The sequence below is a fragment of the Desmodus rotundus genome, chromosome X, assembly GCF_022682495.2.
Source record: "Desmodus rotundus isolate HL8 chromosome X, HLdesRot8A.1, whole genome shotgun sequence".
Lineage (NCBI taxonomy): Eukaryota > Metazoa > Chordata > Mammalia > Chiroptera > Phyllostomidae > Desmodus > Desmodus rotundus.
In genome coordinates this window covers 47,329,453-47,352,881 of record NC_071400.1, presented here as the reverse complement: position 1 = coordinate 47,352,881, position 23,429 = coordinate 47,329,453, and the positions used below count along the sequence as shown (strand labels likewise).

The following is a 23,429-nucleotide window of genomic DNA, read 5'->3' as shown; positions in this document are numbered from 1 at the left end:
ATGACAATGCACCTGCTCATGCATCATGTTTCATGCAAAGTTTTATCACCCAGGTGACTCAGCCCCCCTACAGCCCAGGTTAGGCCCCCTGAGACTTGTGACTTTTCCCAAAACTAAAATCACCCTTGAAAGGGAAGAGATTTCAGACCATTGATGAGATTCAGGAAAACACAACAGGGTAGCTGGTGGCGGTGGGGAGAACTGTGTGAGGTCCCAAGGTGCCTACTTTGAGGGAGACTGAGGCATCATTGTCCTATGTCCAGTGTTTCTTGTACCTTTTATCTTCTTCAATAAATGTCTCTATTTTTCATATTTTATGGGTGGATACTGTCTGGACAGACCTCATATTCTCCGATGGGGTATTGCTGAATCATACGGTAGTTCTACTTCCATATTTTGAGGCACTCCCGTAGTATTTTTCATAATAGCAGCACCATTTTTACCTTTCCACCAGCAATATACAAGGATTCTTATTTCTCGATATCCTCACCAACAATTGTATCTATTTTTTATAGTAGTCATCATAATGGGCGTGAGGGGATATCTCTCCCTTAATGATTAATTGAACACTATTTCCTATGCTTGTTGGCCATTTGTATATCACCTCTAGAGAAGTGTCTAATCAAGTCCTTTGTCCATTAATTTTTTTTCTTATTTTCAATTATACAATACAATGTTATCAGCTGTAGTCATCATGTTTTACATTAGATGCTCAAACCCATTCATCTTATGGTTGAAAGGTTGTATCCTTTTACTAACTTCTCCCTATTTTCTCCACACCTAGTCCCTAGCAACATATTTTCTACTGTTTTTTTCTGAGTTTGACTGTTTTTTTTTTAAAAGATTCCACATTTAACTGTTACCATGCAACATTTGCCTTTGCCTGGCTTATCTCACTTAGCATATGCCCTCCTGGTGCATCCATGTTGTTTCAAGTGGCACCACTTCCTTCTTTCTCATGGCTGAATAATAACTCTAGTATGTGTTTATTACATCTTTATTCATTCTTCTGTTGATGGATACTTAGGTTATTTCTGGATTTTGGCTGTTGTGATTAATACAGCAGTGAACATGATGGTACAGATATCTCTTCGATACCCTGTTTTCATTTCCTTTGGATATGTACTGAGGAATCAGATTTCTGGATGATGGGGTAGTCCTGTTTAAATTTTTTGAGGAACCTCCATACTGTTGCCCATAGTGGTTAAACCAATCTGTGTTCCCAGCAACAGGTTACAGGGGTTCCCTTTTCTCCACACCCTAGTTAGCATTTGTTATCTCCTGGGTTTTTTTTTCTTCAGTTTATCTCTTTTCTTTTTGATAATAGCTATTCTAACAGGTGTGAGGTAATAATCTCATTGTGGTTTTGATTTGCATTTCTTTCCCCAATGATTAGCCGTGTTAAGCAACTTTTCATGTGCCTATTGGTCATTTGTATACCTTCTTGTGAAAAATGTTTATATATATTTAAATATATAATCTTTATTATATTTTTTCTATTACCATTTTAGTCCCCTTATAACCCCCTCTCCCACAACAGCAACCACCCATTTTAAAATCAGATTGTAGTTTGTTTTGTTTCTGCTATTGAGTTTTATCAGTTCTTTCTATATTTTGGGTATGAACCCCTATTCAGACAGATATGTGACTTTCAAATATTTTTGCCCATTCTATAGGTTGCTTTTTCATTTTGTTGAAGGTTTCCTTTGCTCTGCAGAGGTTTTTAGTTAGATATAGACCCACTTGTTTATTTTTGCTTTTTTGCCTTTGCTTTTTACATCAAATCCAAAAAGTTATTTCCAGCACCCATATCAAGTACCTTATCCTCTGTGTTTTATTCTAGGAGTTTTATTTCAGGTCTTTGTCCACTTTATAATTGGGTTATTTTGTTACTGTTACTGAGTTGTAGGCATTTTTACATATTCTAGATATTAACCCCTTCTCAGATAAGTGATTCACAAGTATTTTCTTCAATGCATAGATTGACTTTTCGCTCTCTGTTGACTGTGTTGACACACAAATTTAAAAAAAAATCATTATATTCTCATTTATCTATGTTTTTGTTGTTATTATTGCCTATGCTTTGGTGTCATAGCCAAGAAAGCATTGTCAAATCCAATGTCATGAATCTATTCCCCTATGTTTTCTTCTAGGCATTTTATAATTTTAGCTCTTACATGTTTAGGTCTTCGATTACTTGTCATATGTGGTATAAGGTAAAGGTCCAACTTTATTCCTTTTTATGTGGATATCTAGGTCTCTCAACACCATTTGTTGAAGAGACCATCCTTTCCCCATTGAGTGGTTGTTGCACCCTTGTTGAAGATCATTTGACGATATATACAAGGGATTTTCTCTGGGTTCTCTCTTCTGTTTCATTGGTGTATATTATCTGTCTTTATGTCAGCACTATGGACGTTTTCCTTAATGAAACTGTAACATGTATATTTGGAGTTATTTTGTAATGTACTATTTCATTGGGAACTTTAGGGATATTTGTTTTCAGTGTTTTAATTTCTTTTTTGTTTTATTTTCTAATTTTTTAGTGACCAGTCCTATGTGATTAGTTTTGTGGTTCCTAATCAGAAAAGGTTGACACTTTTGGCACAACAGAAAGGGGTGGAAGGAACTTGGGTTGATATCTGCAATAACCCTGCCATGGAAGCTGAAATACTGAAAGAAATTAGAGAAGCTGCTAATGCTAGTAAGTAAGAAATTGCTAGACTTTTGGTACCTTAAAGTCATTTAATGGTGTTTTGTGTACTGGGTTCTTCAAGATGTCTATTTATTTGTTTTGTTTTAATAATAAAATACATGGTTGGAAAACCTGCTTCTCAAATATGTATAATGAATTTCCATATTGGAGGGATTCTTACATGTTATATAGTAGAATAACCTATCTAGTTATTTATTGAATGTAACAATGTCCCTGCTAACTGGTCATCTAGCCTGTGTTTGGAATGGTCCATCTTTGTTCTGATAGTTCATAATGATGTGTTCTTGTGTGGATCTTTTATTGTTTATGTTTCTCATCATGTCTAAACATCCCACATCACATCAATTGGTGTGGAGCCCTTCAATCTAGTGGTCTCTGCCCTTCGGTTCTAGGAAATATCTGTGTATCCTTTTTTGTTTGTTGCTCTTCTTTCAGTTTTCCTCTCCAAATTCTGTATTTGTGTTTTCATGTGGGACTATTTTTATCTGGATGTAGGACCTCGAGCTTTAGTCCTCTAATTTTATGCCGTTTTCTTTTGTTTTCTATATTATTATTTTTTGTTTGTACTCTGGCAGTGCCCTCATCTTTATCATCTTCTATCTTTTGAATTTCCAATGTGAGAATTTTATTTTCCAGAGCTCTTTCCTGTTTTCTCAGTGTTCTTTCAATAACATCCTCTCATTCTTTCATGGATGCTGTCAATATGTCATCTCTTACTCCTCTGAGGACTTTAAAGACATTCCTCCTATGATGTTTTCTTTTGTTATTGACTGTTTCCTCCAAGTTCCACTGTCTGCTTGCTTTGGTCATGGCCTCTCACGTGTGCTGATCCTTGTATGTCCATTCACATTTGAGAATGAGGTATTGAAAACTTGTGTCTAAGTTTTACTGGGCTTCACTGAAAAGTTACTCAAATGTTAGTGTCTTGGGTCATTCCATTTTTCCAAAGATGACTTCTCCAGTCTCTTGACTGGGTTATTAGCCTGACTGCCAGTATTCTGGTAGCCAAATAGATGAAATTGGAAAGGGCTGTGTGTGGAGTGAGTGAGTCTTAACCTCACTGAGTCCTTCTGTTGCCAGCTTTAGCCCCTCCCTCTATTGTACCTATGTGCTTGAGTCCAGAGTCTCTAGTTCAGTTTTTCCAAAAAGTAAATGTGTCTCCAGCCTGGTTGGGGAAGAGCAGGGTAAAGGACAACTGTCCTCTGAGCAGTGTGATGCTCATCCCCGCCTGTCTTCAGAGATACAATCTCAGGAGGTAGGTTTGCTTCTTGTTGGCAGTTAGCTATTAGTTCTTTGGCTCCCAATTAGTGACTTCTAGTTCGTTTGCTTTCGGTCTTCTAACATTTTGTTGAACTCTCTCACCTAGTGCCCTCTTTCTTTTGTTTCAGTTTACTTTCCTTGTGGTTAATGCCTTTTTAATTTTTTAAATTATTTTAAAGCTTTTAAGTTATTTTCTAGGGGAGCACAGATGAACTGTGTCACCTTCATGTCTAATTGGAGGCTATTTGCCCAGTTTTAATGTATTGTTTTCCCTCCTAAAAAAATAATAGTATTTTCGGTCAAGATGGAGGTGTAGGTAAACACGGCTCACCTACTCACATAACCACATCAAAATTACAATTAAACTACAGAACAACCATCACTCAGAACTGTCAGAAATTGAGTTGAATAGAACTCCAACAAGTACAGAATTTAAGAAACCACATCCATCCAGATTTGTAGGAGGGGTGGAGATGCAGAAAGGGCTGGTCCCACATCTAGGTGTGGTGGATAAAAATTAGGGAGGGATATCCCTGGAGCAAGGAGACCCACCCCCACACCAGGCCCCTCAGCTGAGGGCTCCAGTGCCAAGAAGATAAGCTCCCATAACTTATGGCTCTAAAAACCAGTGGGGTTTGAGTGGGTAAAAAGAACTACCGGATTCCCGAGAAGTGCCTATAAGGGCTCACACTCTGATTTACTGAAACTCACTCCCTTAGAGCTCCAGCAGCAGAGTAGCAGCTTGAAAGGCACCAGCAGCATGCAGGGAGGAACTGAAGTTTCTGGCATCAGGGTGAGAGCTAGGGGTCAGTTTTCTCCCAGACAGAAGTGCTGGCAGAGGCCATTGTTCCTTTTCTGAGCCCTTGCCCCACAGAGCACCAAGCACCATATCTGAATCTCCATGAAGCTGGCTGACAGAGATTGCTCTGCTCTAGGGAATCCCTGAGGCTCCAAACCACCCAATTTACAGCTCACCCAAGCTGTTAACAATGGCTTTTCCACATAAATAGCTGGTCTGTGCTCAGGCTTCACATCCTCCGAAATCCTTTCAAACAAGCAACAACCAGCCGCATAGAGCCCCTAAGCTCCATACAATTGGCTAAGTGGCCCAAGGCCAAGCACTAGCAGCAGCCAGCTTTGGAACACAGTTTGGCTCCAGCACAGGTAGCAGCCATCTGCAGATTGCTTTGTAGCTCATGCTGGGTGACCCCGGGCTAAACTGAGGTTGGGGCTGACCTTGGCCTGCACCACCTGGGAAACTCCAGAGCCTACACACCTAGTGGACACCTACAGACCACATCAGAGCACCACCCCTGCACACTACGCCTGCACAGGTGGTCCTTCATGGAGGGCAGAGATTGGTCATCAGCGGTCATAGCCAGTTCTTGCAGCTGACTATCCTGGATAAATCCTTCCAGTTGACCCGCCAACAGAAATCAGGGTTCAGCCAGAAGAGGAGGGTGCACTCAGCCCACACAGAGGATGCACGTCTAGTACCCAGCTTGGGTGATAGGGGAGGCTGTATTACTGGGCCCTACAAAACACCTACTACATTAGGCCATGCTACCAAGACACAGAGTCAAAGCAGCTTTACCTAATACATAGAAACAAACACAGGGAGGCTGCCAAAATGAGGAGACAAAGAAACATGACCCAAATGAAAGAACAGATCAAAACTCCAGAAAAAGAATTAAACAAAATGGAGATAAACAATCCATCAGATGCAGGGTTCAAAACATTGGTTATAAGGATGCTCAAGGAACTTAATGAGGACCTCAGCAGCATAAAAAAAAGACCCAGTAATAAATGAAGGATACACTAATGGAAATAAAGGACAATTTACAGGGAATCAACAGTAGAGTGGATCAAACCGAGAATCAAATCAATGATATGAAACATAATGAAACAAAAAACCAATGAGAACAACAACAAGAAAAAAGAATCTTAAAAAAAAGGGCACAGTGTAAAGAGTCTCTGGGACAACTTCAAGTATACCAACGTTCACGTCATAGGGATGCCAGAAGGAGAGAAAGAGCAAGAAATTAGAAATCTATTTGAAAAAATAATGGAGGAAAACTTCCCTAATTTGGTGAAGGAAATAGACATGCAAGTCCAGGAAGCACAGAGAGTCCCAAACAAGATGGATGCAAAGAGGTTCACTCCAAGACACATCATAATTAAAATGCCAAAGGTTAAAGGTAAAGAGAGAATCTTAAAAGCAGAAAGAGAAAAGCAATTACTTACCTTCAGGGGAGTTCCCATAAGACTATCAGCTGATTTTTCAAAAGAAACTTTGCACGCAAGAAGAGATTGGCAAGAAATACTCAAAATGAAGAAAAACAGGGACCTAGAGCCAAGATTGCTGTGCTCAACAAAGCTATGATTTAGAATCAAAGGGCAGATAAAGTGCTTCCCAGACAAGGTAAAGATAAAGGAGTCATCATCGCCAAACCATTATTACAAGAAATGTTGAAGGGACTTATTTAAGAAAAAGATCAAAACTATGAATAGTAAAATGGCAGTAAACATGTACCTGTCAACAAATGAATCTAAAAACAAACTAAGCAGACAAGAAGAACAGAGACAGAATCATGGATACGGAGAGTGTTTTGATAGTCGCCATATGGGAAGGGGTGTGGGGAGAATGGGTGAAGAGGTAAGGGGATTGAGAAGTACAAATTGGACCTCAGTTGGTTCTGGCCAAGGTGGAGGCATAGGTGAAAACACTTCCTTGCATAACCAAAAGAAGGATAACAACCAATTTAAAAACAAAAAACAACCAGAACTGCTAGGATATCAAAACTGCATGGAAGTCCAACAACCAAGGCATTAAAAATAGTATAAGAAGTGGAGAAGCCAAAGACCTTATATGTACAACCCATGGACATGAACTAAGGGGGGAGAATGCAGGAGGGTTGGGGAGAAAAAAACAAAAACAAAGCAAAGCAAAGAAGTACAAATTGGTGGTCACAGAATATCCATGGGGATGTAAAGTCCAGTACAGGAAATGGAGTAGCCAAAGAATTTATATACATGACCCATGGACATGAACAGTGGTGTGGGGATTGCCTGAAGGGAGTGAGGGTGATGGGTGGAGTGGACAAAGGGGGAAAAATTGGGACAACTGTTACAGTATAATCAATAAAATATAATTTAAAAGAAAAGAATAACAAAAGTGTAGTATAATAAATATATAAAAGTATCATTTTTCTGATTGTCAGTTATTGGTATTTATTATAAATATTGGACAATACAGAAAATTATAAAGGAGGAATTAAAAATCACTTGGTGATAGTCATTATGTTTGGGTGGTGGCATTACTTTCTGGTGTATATACTTTACCTATCAACCTCACTGATATCTGTCCAAGCCAGTAGATGCAGAATTGCATTATAATTTTTAGTAACTAAATAGTATTCCGGTATAAGCATATCCACCTAAGTTCCTGTGTTTGGACTCTTAGGATGAGTTTAGCTTTTTCCCTGACTGTAAACAAATATAACACATATCTTGTATCCCCAGATATTTTCTTATGTAGTTATTTTCTTAGTATAAACCTCTAAAAATGGAATTTCTGAGACAAAGAAAATGTATATTTTCAAGGCTTTTCCTATGTTGCAAATAACTCCTATTTCCCCAGAAAAACTACTAGTTTATACTCCTATCATAAATGCACAAGCATACCTATTTTCCTAACCAGGCTGCTATCATTTATTTTTTTAATTAACTGCTTAGGTTCCATTTTACTTTCAAAATAGAAGTAGTAATATTACTTAAAAATTGATTTTGAAAAACTTTTTCCTCAAGAATTCTTACAGTCAAATCTGAATACTGTAAAGTTAATTTAAATAATAGTTACCTGTTAAAACTAAAGACAGTGACTTAATGGTTTTTTCCTTAATGATGGTTGGTTAATTATGGTATTATTAATATAGCATGCCTTTTATATTAATCTCATCAGGCTACCAGAATTTTACTGATACAAATCCTGATTTTTTCCCTTTAAATGTAATATTTCAAAAACTATTTCACACTGGAATTCTACGCAGCAGAGAGAAAGAAGGAGCTTATACCCTCTGCAATGGCATGGATGGAACTGGAGAGCATTATGCTAAGTGAAATAAGCCAGGCGGTGAGGCTTATACCATATGATCTCACCTTTAATTGGAACATAATCAACAAAAGAAAAAAGCAAACAAAATATAACCAGAGACATTGAAATTAAGAACATTGTAACAATAGCCAGAGGGGAGTGGGGAGGGGATAGTGGGGAGAGGGGTCTATAGGAGCTACTATAAAGGACACAAGGACAAAATCGTGGGGGAGGGATGTGGTACTGGCTGGGGTGGTGTGAAGGGAAGGGGAGAAAATGCAGACAATTCTAAGTGAATAAAAATAAATAAATTAATTAAAAAAACTATTTCAGCCAATAGGCTGCTGTTCTTAGTAATTCTCAATGTATTTAGTAGAATTTTATTATTTAAAAAAATTTTAGAAATATTTATTTATTTATTTTTAGAGAGACGGGAAGGGAGGGAGAAAAAGGGAGGAAGAGAGGGAGGGAGAGAAACATCAATGTGTGGTTGCCTCTCACGTGGCCCCCAGTGGGGACCTGGCCCACAACCCAGGCCTGTGCCTTCACTGGTAATCGAACAGGCGATCCTTTGGTTCACAACCCGCGCTCAATCCCCTGAACTACACCAGCCAGGGCTATTTTTTTTTTTAAGATTTTATTTTTTAGAGAGAGGGGAATAGACGGAGAAAGAGGAAGACAAACATTGATGGGAGAGAGAAACATGGATCAGTTGTCTCTTGCCCACCCCCAAGTGAGGACCTGGCCCACAACCCAAGCATGTGCCGTAACTGGTATTTGAACTGGTGACCTTTTGGTTCTCAGGGTGACGCTCAACCCACTGAGCCACACAAGCCAGGGCTGGAGTAGAATTTGATTTCAATAGTTTATCATTGCGTATGTAACTAAAAAGCAATACTGTGTAAAGTCAAGCTGTATCACAATCAGGTGGAAAATGGAATCAACTTCTAGGACCTGCTTGGCCCCCATAACTTTGCTGAAGTGAGGAATGAAATTGAACAACTCATGAGTTAGATAATGTACTAAATGTAATAATCGTAAGCTTTTCTGTCACAAAGATTTCTCTTGCTAGCCTTTTGCTTGAACTTATAATTTCAGGACTTATGCCAAAAAGTATAACATAGTCTTGATTGTGTTCAACTATATCTGTCTGAACTTATACATATTTCATAGCAGTCTTTTTCATGTTTTAAATATAAGCATGAGGTATATGTAGTATCATAAGAATGCAAAGTATGGCATTGTTTGGGGGGCTGGAAAAATTGCCCTTTGCTTCCCCCTGCTGGTCATATTTCATAGTGTTCTAGGTAATTCATATAAAAATGCCACATGTAAGATCATTTTTGTTTTTTCTCTCCACTAGTCTTTGTTACTCGTTGATAATTCAGTCTATTTATAGGAACTGTGTGATTGCTCTTTACTCTCTTTAGGCTGTGGTGCTAGATAATATTTAAGAGTTCCAAAAATGAAACCTCTAATGCAGCCCTTTTTTTTTTTTTTTTTTTTTGGCTCAAACAAATTTAGTTAATAAAGATTAAATATAGGAACTTTTATAAATGTGCTGAATTTGCTTCTGTGCAACTGCAGTAATGTGCCTGCCTTGTCCCAATTTTGTCAGTGTTTGTGGAATAGAACCTGTGTAAGCAGGGACAGTAATATGAAATAAAAGGTTTCGGAACCAAATGTATAGTTGGGAACTGTACTCTTTCTTTGAGATTCAGATGTGACTTGACCTTGGGAGCAGATGGACTTATTTCAGGCGCCCCAGCGTGACTAAGTTGTAATATATCAACAAAGTAGACATGGTTAATTTGAGCAAGTTTTTGTTCTTTCACTACCTCTTTAGGCATTACTTTTAGGAAGTTGGTTCTAAATAATTTGAAAGATTATTTTTCACACAGAACTTTACATTCTCCCATTTTAATGAGAAACTCACTAATTCAACCAGGCTTTCATAAAACTCAGACTAGTATTTGAACAAAAACTCCCATGAATTTGAGTTCTTTTGTACTTGTCACTGAAATGAAGTTGTTTCTAGAGTCACCTAGGCTGTTAGCAGTAGTTTTTAGACATGCAGATGCTTCTTCAAAATTGTTGTTTTAAATAATTGGATATAAGATAAAGCTTATCTGTAGATTCTTAGTACTGCGAATGGGCCTTCAGAATTTTAAGGATGAGCTGGTATGAATAATAAGTAATTTAAATGTCATTTGTTGAATTTAAAATTACTGAATATTGTATCGATTGCTTCTATGTCCTTATTTTCTTATATTTCAATATGTCGAGTAGTCTATCTCAAATGATATGTGCTGCATCACATACCGTTTAAAAATATGAAATTCACAACCCCCTTTTTGATTCTGATTTCCACGTATAATAACGGTAATGAAAAAGTTGCCTAAAGGCTTAATTTTCTATAGAACAAATTAGTAAATATGTATATATTTATTGAGGGCTTGCAGTGTAGCCCTATGGATGGCAGTAAACAAAGCAAAAGCCCTGCTTTCATGGAGCTTACATTCTAACAGATAAGACAAATATATGACACATTGGGTGGTAAGGGTTTTTTTTAAGAAAATATAGTGTAAGAGGATATAGAGAGACAAAGGGACTTGGGTTTTGCTGAGTGGTCAGGGAAGTCTGCTCTGAGGAGGCAGCGTTTGAGCGGACACCTGGATGAAGTAAGGAAGCCAGACGTGCATCTACAATGGAGAAGACCATTCCAGGCAGAGGGAATGGCAAGCACCAAGACTTTGAAGAGAGAGGGTGCCTACACATATATTAGAATAAAAGCTGCATAGACCAAAAACTATCTAACTGAAGCAATTTGTATATGCTTTGAGAAATAGGAAATGAAATTGTAAGATAGTGGTATCATTAATTAACACACAATTAAATAAGTTTGCCTCATCACCTGCACCATATGGTTAAATCCTGCAGAATTAATGTTTTATTGTTTCTCTCCCACTCTCCCCACTCCTCCCCCACCTTCCTCCTTCTCATTTCAGTGAAGCTGGAGCGTTTTGAAATTCCAATCAAGGTTCGCTTAAGCCCAGAGCCATGGACCCCTGAAACTGGTTTGGTCACTGACGCTTTCAAACTGAAAAGGAAGGAACTGAAGAACCATTACCTCAAAGACATTGAGCGAATGTATGGGGGCAAATAAAATGCTGCTCGCTCTCTTTACAGTTGTGCAGAAGAGGGCCTCATGGTTTTTCAGTTCTAAAATTTTAAGCCTTTTTGAGCTATCTGTTATAATGTAAAGTATATCATTCTAAAGATATGGTAATAAGAAACCAAAAGTGATTAAAATAATTGTTGAGTCAAATCTCACTTAGTTTTGCATAGTTCTAGTGAAGCTGAAATTGAAAAGTTATTTCCCTTTAGCTGTGTTGTTCTTAATTTTAGAGTAAAAATTCTGTTTTTAAAAATTAGCATAAGATACTTGTTTTTATAAGAAAAATATTTAATGTGGAACAAAATTAATTACAGTTAGAATAGAATATAGTTTGAGGAAATTTGCAGCTTCAGATGTCTGTTGTCTTCCTAGTTCAGAAGAAGTGTAAAAATAATAAGCATGACAAAAATATATATTAACACTACTCAGTGCAGAAGTGCTACAGGCCTTTAAAATTCTCTTCTAACCATTTATCCTGAAGGGAAAATTCAATCATGATGTACCGTAGAGAATCAACACCTTGGAAACCGTTTTAGGATTCATAATTGTTGCATAGGTTAGACATAGAATTATTGTTTATTGTGAATAATTCCAGTGCCTGAAGTAAGAATAAAATGACACAGACACACCAAAAATATCTAGTAATATATTTGAAGACAAATAGAACTGCTTTTTTTGAAACTTGGAGGTCTAAAATCAGTAACTGTAATTATTTGAGTGACTTAAGAGTACTTAAGTACATTTGAAAAAATGTTGAAAATTGTCTGTCTCTGTTCAAAATGTAAGGCTGAGACCAAGAGTAAAATGACAGAAAGTGAATCAAATTTTAACAGGAAGCCTTTTCTCTGTTAGAAAGGGTGAGGCAATCAATCGTGTTTAGAGCACTGAACCTGGGAAAGGATTTAGACTCTGAATTTATCTTTGATAACAGGGACTGATTTTAAAATGTGCTTATATTAAATTATACTTGTAAGTTAAGATCTGTTTGCAGTTGCTGATTGGATTCTAGAGCAATAGCTTAGATTTCAGAAAGCCTTTCATTTTGCTTTAATTTTAGCAAAACGGGTTATGATGAATGGCTTCCCCAGTATCTTGTTTGAACCTATGAATGATTAAATAACATGGATGACTTTGGGGAAGTTAAAGGGAAGAATACACTTTTACACTTTTTTCCTGTTTGTGAAAAGACTTTGGAAACTGGACAATGAGAAAGGAAATTACTCAATAAGGGACTCATACTTGTACAGTAACTTGGCGTATGGGCTTCTTTTTGAATCTTTAATTAAAATCAGGGATTATATATCCCTGAGAGATATTCACACTTGAACCATAGTTACTGTAAACAGCAAAAATTCTTAATACTGTTACTCTTTGCACTTTTTTCTTAATCATTTTATATATATACATACATACAGATGTGTGTGTGTGTGTGTGTGTGTGTGTATATATATATATTGCTTATATTGCTTTGTACAGATGTGGGCCACCACTGCAACAACATACATTCTTTTTTGCTCTAAGATATTTATAAGGAAAATATTTAAATGTTATGTATATGGTGGTAAAAAAGGAAAATTCATCTGGGCTTATAAGCAAGAATGAAGGTTTTCGTAGAGATTTCTGTTCAGTGTTCTGCAGTGTAAAATTCGGGGCAAGTTCTCCATCTACTTATGTCCATGTGAGTATTCTCATTCTTCCCAACTGGCCATTGAAGAGTGACAGACTGTTACTATCAAGTAGACTACTATTCAGCCTCTGCTGTTCTTGGCCCACTGTTGATCCTTTAAGGATGATTTCTCTAGACTTTTCCAGTATGTGACATATTCCCGCATTTGGGACGGTGATGTTAACTGTGCAAGTGCATATTCAGATATTTGCGCCCCACCCACTCCCATCTCCCGAAAGCTAGAACACTGCCAACTAATCTGTTATAAGGTCCTTTAGAAACACGTTATTAACACTTAAGGTTGGGTGCTGCTAATTTTTTGAGAAAATCCAAATATTGTCAAGGGACCAGGGAGATGCTACTGCCTCTGATTTTTCATTAGGAAATACACATATTTATGTGGACAGATCTTTCCATATTCATAGAGACTTTTCGAGTAATTGAGCCTAAAGATTTTGATCCTACATTTTTATACATGTTTAAATCATTCACTGTCGTTACTAAATGTCAGCCATTCAAATGAAGTGTGCTTTAAAAATTTACTAGTTATGTACATTTCTAAGTTGAACACTTGTGACCTTTGCTTTAATTACATCAAAGTATCTTGTCTCCTTGATATTTCTATTGATTTTTCTTTTCTAGAATGGAAGTATAATTGTATGGCTTTTCAGAACTAAGATACAGGTGAATGACTGAAAAAGTCAGAAGTTAAGGGAAGTCATATTTCTTTGGTCACAAAGACTGATAAATAATCCTCACCTATATTTTCTTGGTAGTGTAGGACAGATGTTTCTGAGGTAAAATGAAAACAGGTTAAAGACTGTGTGGTATTTGGGATTTGGAAAGAAATATTTTAATTTTCAAATGTAGTTACAAATTAGAATGTATTCATATTTGTACTTTATGTTTAAATGCGTGATTGCAGGATTGTTACTTCGATTTCTGTGTTTATTCTTGATGAAAAGCTCTGTTCTTGTTTTTAAGTTTATACTTGTATCTTAAGAAATAAATTCACCCATGTTATCAAGCTAATTTGTGCTTAATTATGCATTGAGATAAAATCTGCAAGTTTGAAGAATATTAGCCAAACTTTTAAATACATATGTTTAAAGTACTCATATTTAAGTTTACAGAATTGCATTAATCAGTTAACTTGGATTTTCTAAGACCCATCCACATTCCAATCTGTAGTATTTGAACCCAAAGCTGTTACTTGGATGCAGTTAATAGGGTAGAACCCCTTTAACACTGATCACATGTGACAACATGTAGTCATGTCATGTGGATTGTTAGTAGCTGCTAATAAATGATAACTTTTACATTTTATCTAATTAATTTTTTTAGATTGTATTTATTTATTTTTACATGGAAAGTGAGTGAGAAAGAGGGAGAGAATCATCAATTACGGCATGGACCCTGGCTGAGAACCGAACCACTGGTGACTTTTCACTTTATAGGATGGCACCCAACCAACTCAGCTACACTGGTCAGGGTTTGTCTAATTAAAATTTATGGAAAAATACATTTATCTGAGTTATATGAGGGTACATATAAAATAGTGTTAGAGCTCTGGAACCAGACTACCTCAGTCTATTTCCTGGCTTTGCCATTTAGTAACTTTGGGACTTTGGGCAAATGACTTAACATCCCTCAGCTGCATTTCTCCGTCTGGAAAAGTGGGGTTGACTGATAATAGGACCTAGCTCATAGGATGGTTACGAGGTAACATGAGTCCATCTACAGAAAGTGTTTAAAACATAGCAAGCTTCTTTTCATATGTCTCTGGGCCCTCTGTATGTCTTCCTTGGAGAAGTGTCTGTTCAAGTCCTTTGCCCATTTTTTAATTGGGTTGTTTGTCTTCCTGGAGTAGAGTCGTGTGAGTTCTTTATATATTTTGGAGATCAGGCCCTTGTCTGAGGTGTCATTGGCAAATATGTTTTCCCATACTGTTGGTTCTCTTTGTATTTTAATGCTGTTTTCTTTAGCCCTGCAGAAGCTTTTTCTTTTGATGAGGTCCCACTTGTTTATTCTTTCCTTTATGTCCCTTGCTTTAGGGGACATTGTAACAATAGCCACAGGGGAGTGGGGAGGGGATAGTGGGGAGAGGGGTCTATAGGAGCTACCATAAAGGACACAAGGACAAAATCAAGGGGGAGGGTGGAGGTGGGGGAGGGAGGTGGGACTGTCTGGGGTGGGGTGGAGGGAAGGGGAGAAAATGCAGACAATTGTAACTGAATAAAAATAAATTAATTAATCAAAAAATAAAAAACAAATAACACATAGCAAGCTTGTGTTAGCTGTCATCATCACTGTACGCAGACAGCATTCATCACTCCGGTTGCTCAGCGCATTGGCCAGCACACTCAGGGCCTTAAAGGATTGACTGGCTGTCCCTAAAGACTGTAGTAAGAGTTCTGGTTTTAGAGGTGAGTGAACCGGGGCTCATTCTACCACTAGTTTTGTAACCACAGACAAATCTCATAACACTGTCTCACCTTCTTAAGTTTAGTTTCTTCCCTTTCATTAAAAATGACTGGACTTCCAAAAAAGATGTCCTTTGCAAAAAGGGGAAGATGAATGGCAGAAGACATAAGGTCCATCACCACTAGCTTCCATGTTGTAATTTTGCTGTCCCAAGGTGTTTTGTTTTTGTTTTAAATGATGCTCTATGTTCCAAGTTTTCTGGGGAGGGGGTTGTTTCTGTATTCCTCAAGCATGAAACAGTTTTTTTGCTGAGGTGAGAGGTGGGTGCTGTGGATGAGGGAAGTGGTTGATGGATCTGTGTGTGTGTGTGTGTGTGTGCGTTAAACTGCTGCCTCAGTGTGTGCCCTGCTATAACAGAATACCATAGATGGTGTGGCTTAAAGAGCATTTATTAAAAAAAAAAAGCATTTATTTCTCACAGTTCTTGGAGGCACTAAGTCTGAAATCAGGGTGCCAATGTTGTCAGGTTCTTGGTGAGAGCCCCTTTCCTGGTGTACAGACAGCCAATCTCTTGCTGCATCTCACATGACAGAGAGCAAATTCTTGTGTCTTATAACAGCACTTAATCTGCTCATGAGGGCTCCACCACCATCATGACCTAATTACCTCACAAAGGTCCCATCTCCTAATCGCATTGTGGATTCAAACTTCAACGTGAATTTCGGGGAGATACAGTCCCTAAGAAGAGCTTTCAGACAGCCCTTCCTTTGGCTTTAGCCCCTTTACCTCCATCTGTAGAAGTACCTGGTTCTACTGTTTCCAGAGACTTTGGACATTGTACATAATGTACATAAGTTGGTTCTGTTTGTCCTCACTGCCCATTTAGGATTCTGTTAAGATTTGACTTTACATCAGCCTTCTGGCTCCCTGAAAAAATTACTGTTTTCATTTCTGTTTCCTCATGTCCTTGGGGAATTACACCTTTAAAAATTTTATATACTGTAGTTCTAGTGAATTTTCTTTTTTGAAACTCCTTTTTACTTTACCCAGAAATTGTCCCAAGGTTTCTTTATTAAATATGATGAGTTCTCTATCTAATTTATTAAGATGTGCTTAGCTACTCACCAGAATAGCTAAACTTAAAAACAAAAACTGTCAATACTAAGTGATGGTGAGGACGTGAAATAAAGCACGTGAACTCTCATGCACTGCTGAAGGGAGTGGAAATTGGTGCAACCATTTTTGGAAAGTTGTTTCGCTATTCATAAAGCTGAATATACGTTCAACTAGTGACCTCGCCACCCCCAGCCCAGGTATATACCCAGGAGAAATGAGTACAGTAAGTTCTCAATAGGTTCTGCAACTTTAAGTGAAATGGTATACAATAAAACAAATTTTACCATAGACAATTATAAACCAAAGTTAAGTTCCTATGGCATCTCATCAACATGGCAATGAAACATTGAATGAAATGATGCTATTTGAGGACCTGCTGTACTTCTGTCCACGTACAAGAATGATTATAGCAGCTCTACTCCTAGTGACCCCAAATTGAAAACAACTATAATGACCACCAACAGGAGAATGGATGAAGCTGTGTTATATTCATACAAAGAAATACAACCTAGTGTAAAAAGTTAACTATAGCTAAATGCAAGAACAGGGATAAATCTCACAAATAATTATGTCATATGAAAGAAACTAGTCACAAAAGAATACATTTTCATTCCATTTATATGAAGTTCAAGAACAGGCAAAATATTTGTGGTGATAGAAAACAAGTTTTATATGAAGAGGATGGCTTTACTGACTGGAAAGGGGCATGTGGGAACCTTCTGGTTTGCTGGAAATGTCCTATATCTTGTTCACAGAAGCATCCTGGGTAGGGTCAGACATGTCTGGCCTGGGCAGGTAGGATTGGTAGTATAGAGGAGAAAGTGAAAGATGGTGTATTTGGGTGTGTTGGAGGAGAAGAGGGTGAACCAATTACGTTCATCATATTCTGTCCGGCATATGTTAAGCCTCAAACTAATCAGTCTTTGGAACATGTGTGTTTAAATAAGAGTTCAGGAAAGCCTAACAGACTCATCTGATGAGGAGCATCTTTGTGGGCCTGACTGGGTGGAGGCAGGTGTAGGCAGCCATGAAATAAGCGACCCAGACAACTTGGATAAACTTAAAATACCAAAATGTGTGTCAGTGTATTTCAATATACGCACATTCGTGTAGTCTCAGTGGGGCTTAGTTTCTGAGACATATCTTGATGTACCTAAAAGTTCACCTCTTACTCTTTCCCCACTATTACCACCCTAGAACCCCCTCCCCCTTTTCACCAAGAACTATACAAACCCCCTAACTAGTTTATTGGTTCTTTTCTTTCCATCCCTGCCAGTACATTCCATCTTGTGCATAAATCTGCCAAGCTTACCTTCCTAAAACACCACCTTGTTGATGCCATTCATATTGTAATCAAAATGTTAGCTTGATATTCAAGTTCCTGAATCAAATATATCTTTACCTAATCTCATCTCTCCAGCTGGAACCTTCCATTCTATTTCACTTCTGTATTCTCCAGTATGCCAAACTCATTCTCCCAAGTAGTTCTTCACCCTGGCTGCACTTAGGAATCACGTGGGAAGGTTAACATCAACAACAAAAACCAAAACAAATAAAAACCAGTGTTCATGCCTCATTCTCTCTCACTGGTCATTACTGGCTTTCCTGCTAGATCTGCAAATTCCTTTATTAGCCCTTCTAGTTAGGGCTGAACCATGAGACTACAGAAGAGAGGGCAGTCTTCACAGATTACCGAGGCAGGAGGCTCCTAGTTAACTGTTGGCTCCCTTAAACTACTGTTTGCATAGGATCAATTTTTCTTTTGCCTTGGCAGATTAGCTATTTCCTTCAACACTTGAAAACAGATTCTGAAAAAATGAGTATAAATCCAGGACATTACTTGGAAGACACTCCTAAGAGTATCAGGAAACAGAAGTGGACTCTAGCAGCGCAGCCACTTGGAACTGCTAAACATTAACTTAACCTAATTTGTATTTTAACCTTGGGGTTGTAAGAAATCAAACAATGGAAAAGGAAAAATAAAACAGGATGTATTGATTCACTCGTGTGTCCTATACAGTGACTTTCAGCAGAAATCTGAAAATGATTCTTTTTTAAAAGATTTTATTTATTTTTAGAGACAGGGGAAGTGAAGGAGACAAGGAGAGAAACATCAATATGTGGCTGCCTCTTGCATGCCCTGTTCTGGGGACCTAGCCCCCAGCCCAAGCATGTGCCCTGACTGGGAATCGAACTGGTGACCCTTTGGTTCACAGGCCCGCACTCAATCCACTGAGCTATAACAGCCAGGGCTGAAAGTGATTCTTTTGAAGTTAGATATTTATTCTTGTGCCCAGCTCTTTCCTAGCCTATAAATTATAAGAAGCTCAGAATCAGATATGCATACATATATGGTATAGACATGCCCACATATATTTTCTTCTTTATGACCATCAGCTCTCCTTTAGCTGTATCTCCAACATTTCTTAGAATAGGGCATTCCAATGCCCACATTCACTTTGGGACGGTGAATAGCACACATTCACACAGGAAAGTAGTAACATGGCTGCCCAACAGCGGGTGAAGGACAGGGCCAGAGAGGGAACTCAGGAAACCTTTCTGCACAGTGACTGAAGTAGGAACTATATCTTTTTATTGCTGTTCAAGTACAGTTATCTCCATTTTCACCTGACCTCGGCCCCCCGACCCACACTACCCGCCTCCTACCCACAAACCTACCCACTTTGGTTTTGCCCATGTGTCCTTTATACGTGTTTGTTAATGGACCTTCCCCTATTTTCCCCCATTATCCTTCCCCCCTCCCCTCTGGTTACTGTCAGTTTGCCCTAAGAACCCTGAAACACCAATTCAAAAGAACCTATGCACCCCAATGTTCATAGCAGCACAATTTACAATAGCCAAGTGCTGGAAGGAGCCTAAATGCCCACCAGTAAATGAGTGGATAAGAAATCTGTGGTACATTTGCACAATGGAATACCATGCAGCAGAAAGAAAGGAGCTCCTACCTTTCGCAAAAGCATGGATAGAACTGGAGAGCATTATGCTAAGTGAAATAAGCCAGGCAGTGAAAGACAAATACCGTATGATCTCACCTAGAAGTGGAACCTAATCAACAAAACAAACAAGCAAAATATAACTGTGGGGAACCGTTCCAATCGTGGGAAATGTGGCTCAGCCCCCACTCGGAAAAGCCAGTGGGGAGTGAGGTTGGTGGGCAGGACCCACGTCCATGGACAGGTTCTCCAGTGGGAAATCAGGCCTGCATTGTACCTTGACTTCTATGAGACTTGCTCTTGCTAAAACTCCCTCACCCTGAGGCAGCAAATGTTTACTGAGTATCTTTAACTTCCTAAAGTCTGTGCTAAAACACCCAAGTATGGAGTGTGAGCAGTGTCCCCCTCCAGCTGTAACATCCTTGTCTTTTAAATAATTAGCAATATTCTTTCCTTTGTTGTCCTTAAAAGGTAATCACCTGTGGTGAACCTGTGCATAGTAAATGAGGACCATCCTCCATGTAATGTGCCCCGAAAAGCAATAAAAGCCTGTCCAGGCAGGGGTCGGCTTTCTCTTGGGCTCTCTCCAGCCCTCTCGCCCTCTCTCACTTAGAGAGTGGCCATGCCATCCCTTTTCCTCCACAGGATTTCTGTACTCCGTGTGTATATTTGTAGTCCATTTGTATATTGCCACCACAACACCGGATCCTGCGGGCCGGGATCCATGCCAATAACCAGAAAAATAATGAAGTAGGAACTATCTGAGGAAACAATGCAGATAAATTAGTTAATCTGTCAGATATCATCCCCAGACTTTCTTTAAGTCACATAATTTCTAATCCAAATATGCATTGAAGTAGCCATTAGGATTTATGATGGTGAGGGAATTGACCTTTCTGAGTCTAACTGAAAGGCAGGATATGGATTCTTTTGTTTCATTTCAGCAGGAGTCTTTGTTTTCTCTGCAAGAGGCCCCTTGGCTCTCTTTGCTTGTGAGTTCTTCCCTTTTGCTTATGATATAAACCATATCTCTCTCAACCCCACACCCTGGAGTTATGGGATATCCTGGTGGGCCTTTGTTTTTGCTCTGAAAACAAAAACTCCAATCTGGCCTAGAGCTGTGGGGATTCAGCATCCCTTCTCTAGGAGGAGGGCAGTATGGCTTTCATTCTCTTACAATGTGGGGACTTAACCCTTTTTAAAGTTGTTAAAGATAGGCTGGGCACTGGACTTTTCTTCGATAGTAAAGCTGTTTCTGTTTTAAGGCCCTCTTAAGTTCCAATACGTTTTCTTTTGTGTTACAACATGGTAATAAGTACTTCTAAATCTTTTGTTGGTTAGTATTGCTAGGTGCTATAGGTAAGAAAAATCGATCTTGTGTTGTCAGCACACAATATAGTAAGTCCTGAATGCCATTGTAGGTTCTACAACTTTAAGTGGAAGGACATGTAAGGAAACCGATTTTACCATAGGCTAATTGATATAAATGAGCTCAGTTCCTATGGCATCTGGTCAATGTTATAAGGAAAACATGCTGAATGAAATGACATTGAACCAAACGATATTATTTGAGTACCTGCTGTATGAGACTATGGGGGTGAATTAGAAGCTAAACTGTGAGCTCAAGACTCTGAAGTATGTAAGAATTTCACAAACACAGAGATCCTTTTAGACTTCAGTTGTCTTAAAAGGCTTCCTTGGAGCCACTAGTCTGAGCCTAATGCTGAAGAGGTAAAAGGGACTCTTACCAACTTCTAGCTAATAACAATGTGTATACATTTGCAGCAGTATTCCTTCTGTGCCCATCAGCCTACAGGGGCAAAGTAGGGTGGGAGCAACAGCAATATCATGGGTCCTAGCTTGAGATTCTAGAGCTGTGATCTCTGAGATTGCAGGTGTGCCTCAGATACTGATGTCCATTGCCCTTGGGGTGGCTAGAGATCCCTAGCAGGTTGCTTCCTTATTCATTTATTCCAGGGGGTCATATATGTTACCTATGTGTGTTATGTGGTGAAAATTATTGGAAAGGACTAATCTAGATATATCTCCCTTCTTGGAAAGCATTGGTAACACATCGTGACAATCCTTTCTTTTCATGTGTGTATTCCCAGACAGACGGTTAGCTCTCTGAAGGTAGACAGACTGCGTCTTTCTTGTTCACTATTAAATCTCCAGCACATGCCATTGTGCCTGGCACAGCATATGTGTGCAGAAAACACTTCATGCAACTCAACCTCAAGGAGATATCACCCCACATGTGTAGAATGGCTACTATCAAAAAGACAAGAAATAAGTGTTGGCGAAGATGTGGAGAAAAGGCAACCCTATGCACTCTTGGTGGAAATGTAAATTAGCACAACCACAATGAAAAACAGTACAGAGGTGCCTCAAAAAATTAAAAATAGAACTACCATATGGCTCAGTAAATTCCACTCCTGAGTATTTACCCCCCAAAATGAAAACATTAATTTAAAAAAGATGAATGTACCTCCATGATAATTGCAGCATTATTTACAATACCCAACATACACAAACACACAAAATGGAATATTATTCAACCATAAAATGGAAGACTTGCTATTTGCAACAACATGGGTGAACCTTAAAGGCATTATGCTAAGTTAAATGTCATACACAGAAAGACAAATACCATATCATATTTATATGTGTAATCTAAAAAGAAAAGCTCATAGATAGTAGAGAAGAGATTGGTTGCAGTGATGAGGGCAGCAAAAATGTGTGAAGGGGATTAAAATGTACAGCCTTCTAGTTATAAAATAAATAAGTCCTTGGGATGTAATGTACAGCATAGTGAGTATAGTTAATCCTATGTTGCATATTTGGAAGTTGCTAAGAGGGTAGATTTTAAAAGTTCTCACCACAAGAAAAAAGTTTGTAACTATATATGATGACAGATGTTAACTAGAATTATCATGATGATCGTTTCACGATATATCAACTCATAATGCTGTACACCTGAAACTAATATAATATTATATGTCAATTACACCTCAATTTTTTTCCTACTCTTGTAATTGCCCACAATATTTTAAACCCACCCTTATACTGCATAGAATTCTTATTTTCTAATTTATAGTTTTATTTTTTTATTTTTTATTGTTGTTCAAGTACAGTTGTCTCCATTTTCCCCCCACAACTTCCCCCATCCCCAGCCATCCCCACCTCCCATCCTCGATCCTACCCCACTTTGGCTTTGTCCATGTGTCCTTTACACATGTTACTTTACAGCCCTTTCCCCTTTCTCCCCCTCCATTATCCCCTCCCATATCCCCTCTGGTTACTGACAGTTTGTTCTTAATTTCAGTGTCTCTGGTTTTATTTTGCTTGCTTCTTTGTTTTGTTGATTAGGTTCCACTTCTAGGTGAGATCATATGGTATTTGTCTTTCACTGCCTGGCTTACTTCACTTAGTATAATGCTCTCCAGTTCCATCCATGCTGTCGCAAAGGGCAGGAGTTCCTTTTTTTCTTTCTGCTTAATAGTATTCCAAGGTGTAAATGTACAACAGTTTTTTAAAAAATTGAAGGATTGACTGACTACTCGGCACCACATCAGGTGAGAAGTCCTTACCACCTTCTGCACAGATAGAGACTTGAAGCTGGAGAGTAAAACCAGTTCTGGCAATGGCCAAGCATGAGCACAGTCTCAGCACAGGGTCTGTTTTAGGAACATTTGGTCATATTCTGCTGCATCATATTTATACTTTGGCAAAACCAGTAAAGCTTCAAAGATATATCCTTGGCTTCCTTCTTACACCCCACATTTTCATCTATAGAATAGCATGTTCTGAGGGATGGGAGCAATGGATGGCTGGTTAAGCATTATCACATTGGCCATGTATGGGGGTCCACCTGGATTTGAAAGAGCAAGTGTCCATTATGTGAGATTAATGTGGGAAGAGAGGGATCAAGTGAGAGAAATGTGAGAGAATCAATAGGTGGAATGCTTGACCACAGCACATCCACACATTTCACAGAGGAAGGAGGCTAGAGTTACACCCAG

At 38.5% G+C, this 23,429-nt stretch overlaps 1 protein-coding gene across 11 annotated transcripts in view; it reads left to right on the top strand.

Annotated features, from left to right (window-relative positions):
- The window catches only part of ACSL4 (acyl-CoA synthetase long chain family member 4), a 100,423-nt gene extending 86,179 nt beyond the window's left edge, over positions 1-14,244 (top strand). For all 11 annotated transcript variants that reach the window (XM_053917079.2, XM_053917084.2, XM_053917083.2 and 8 more), the window contains 2 exons: positions 2,547-2,704; positions 11,078-14,244. In XM_053917079.2, the coding sequence (XP_053773054.1) occupies positions 2,547-2,704; positions 11,078-11,235 (316 nt within the window). In that variant the 3' untranslated portion in view covers positions 11,236-14,244. The remainder of the gene's footprint in view (positions 1-2,546; positions 2,705-11,077) is intronic.
- The last annotated feature ends 9,185 nt before the right edge of the window (positions 14,245-23,429 follow it).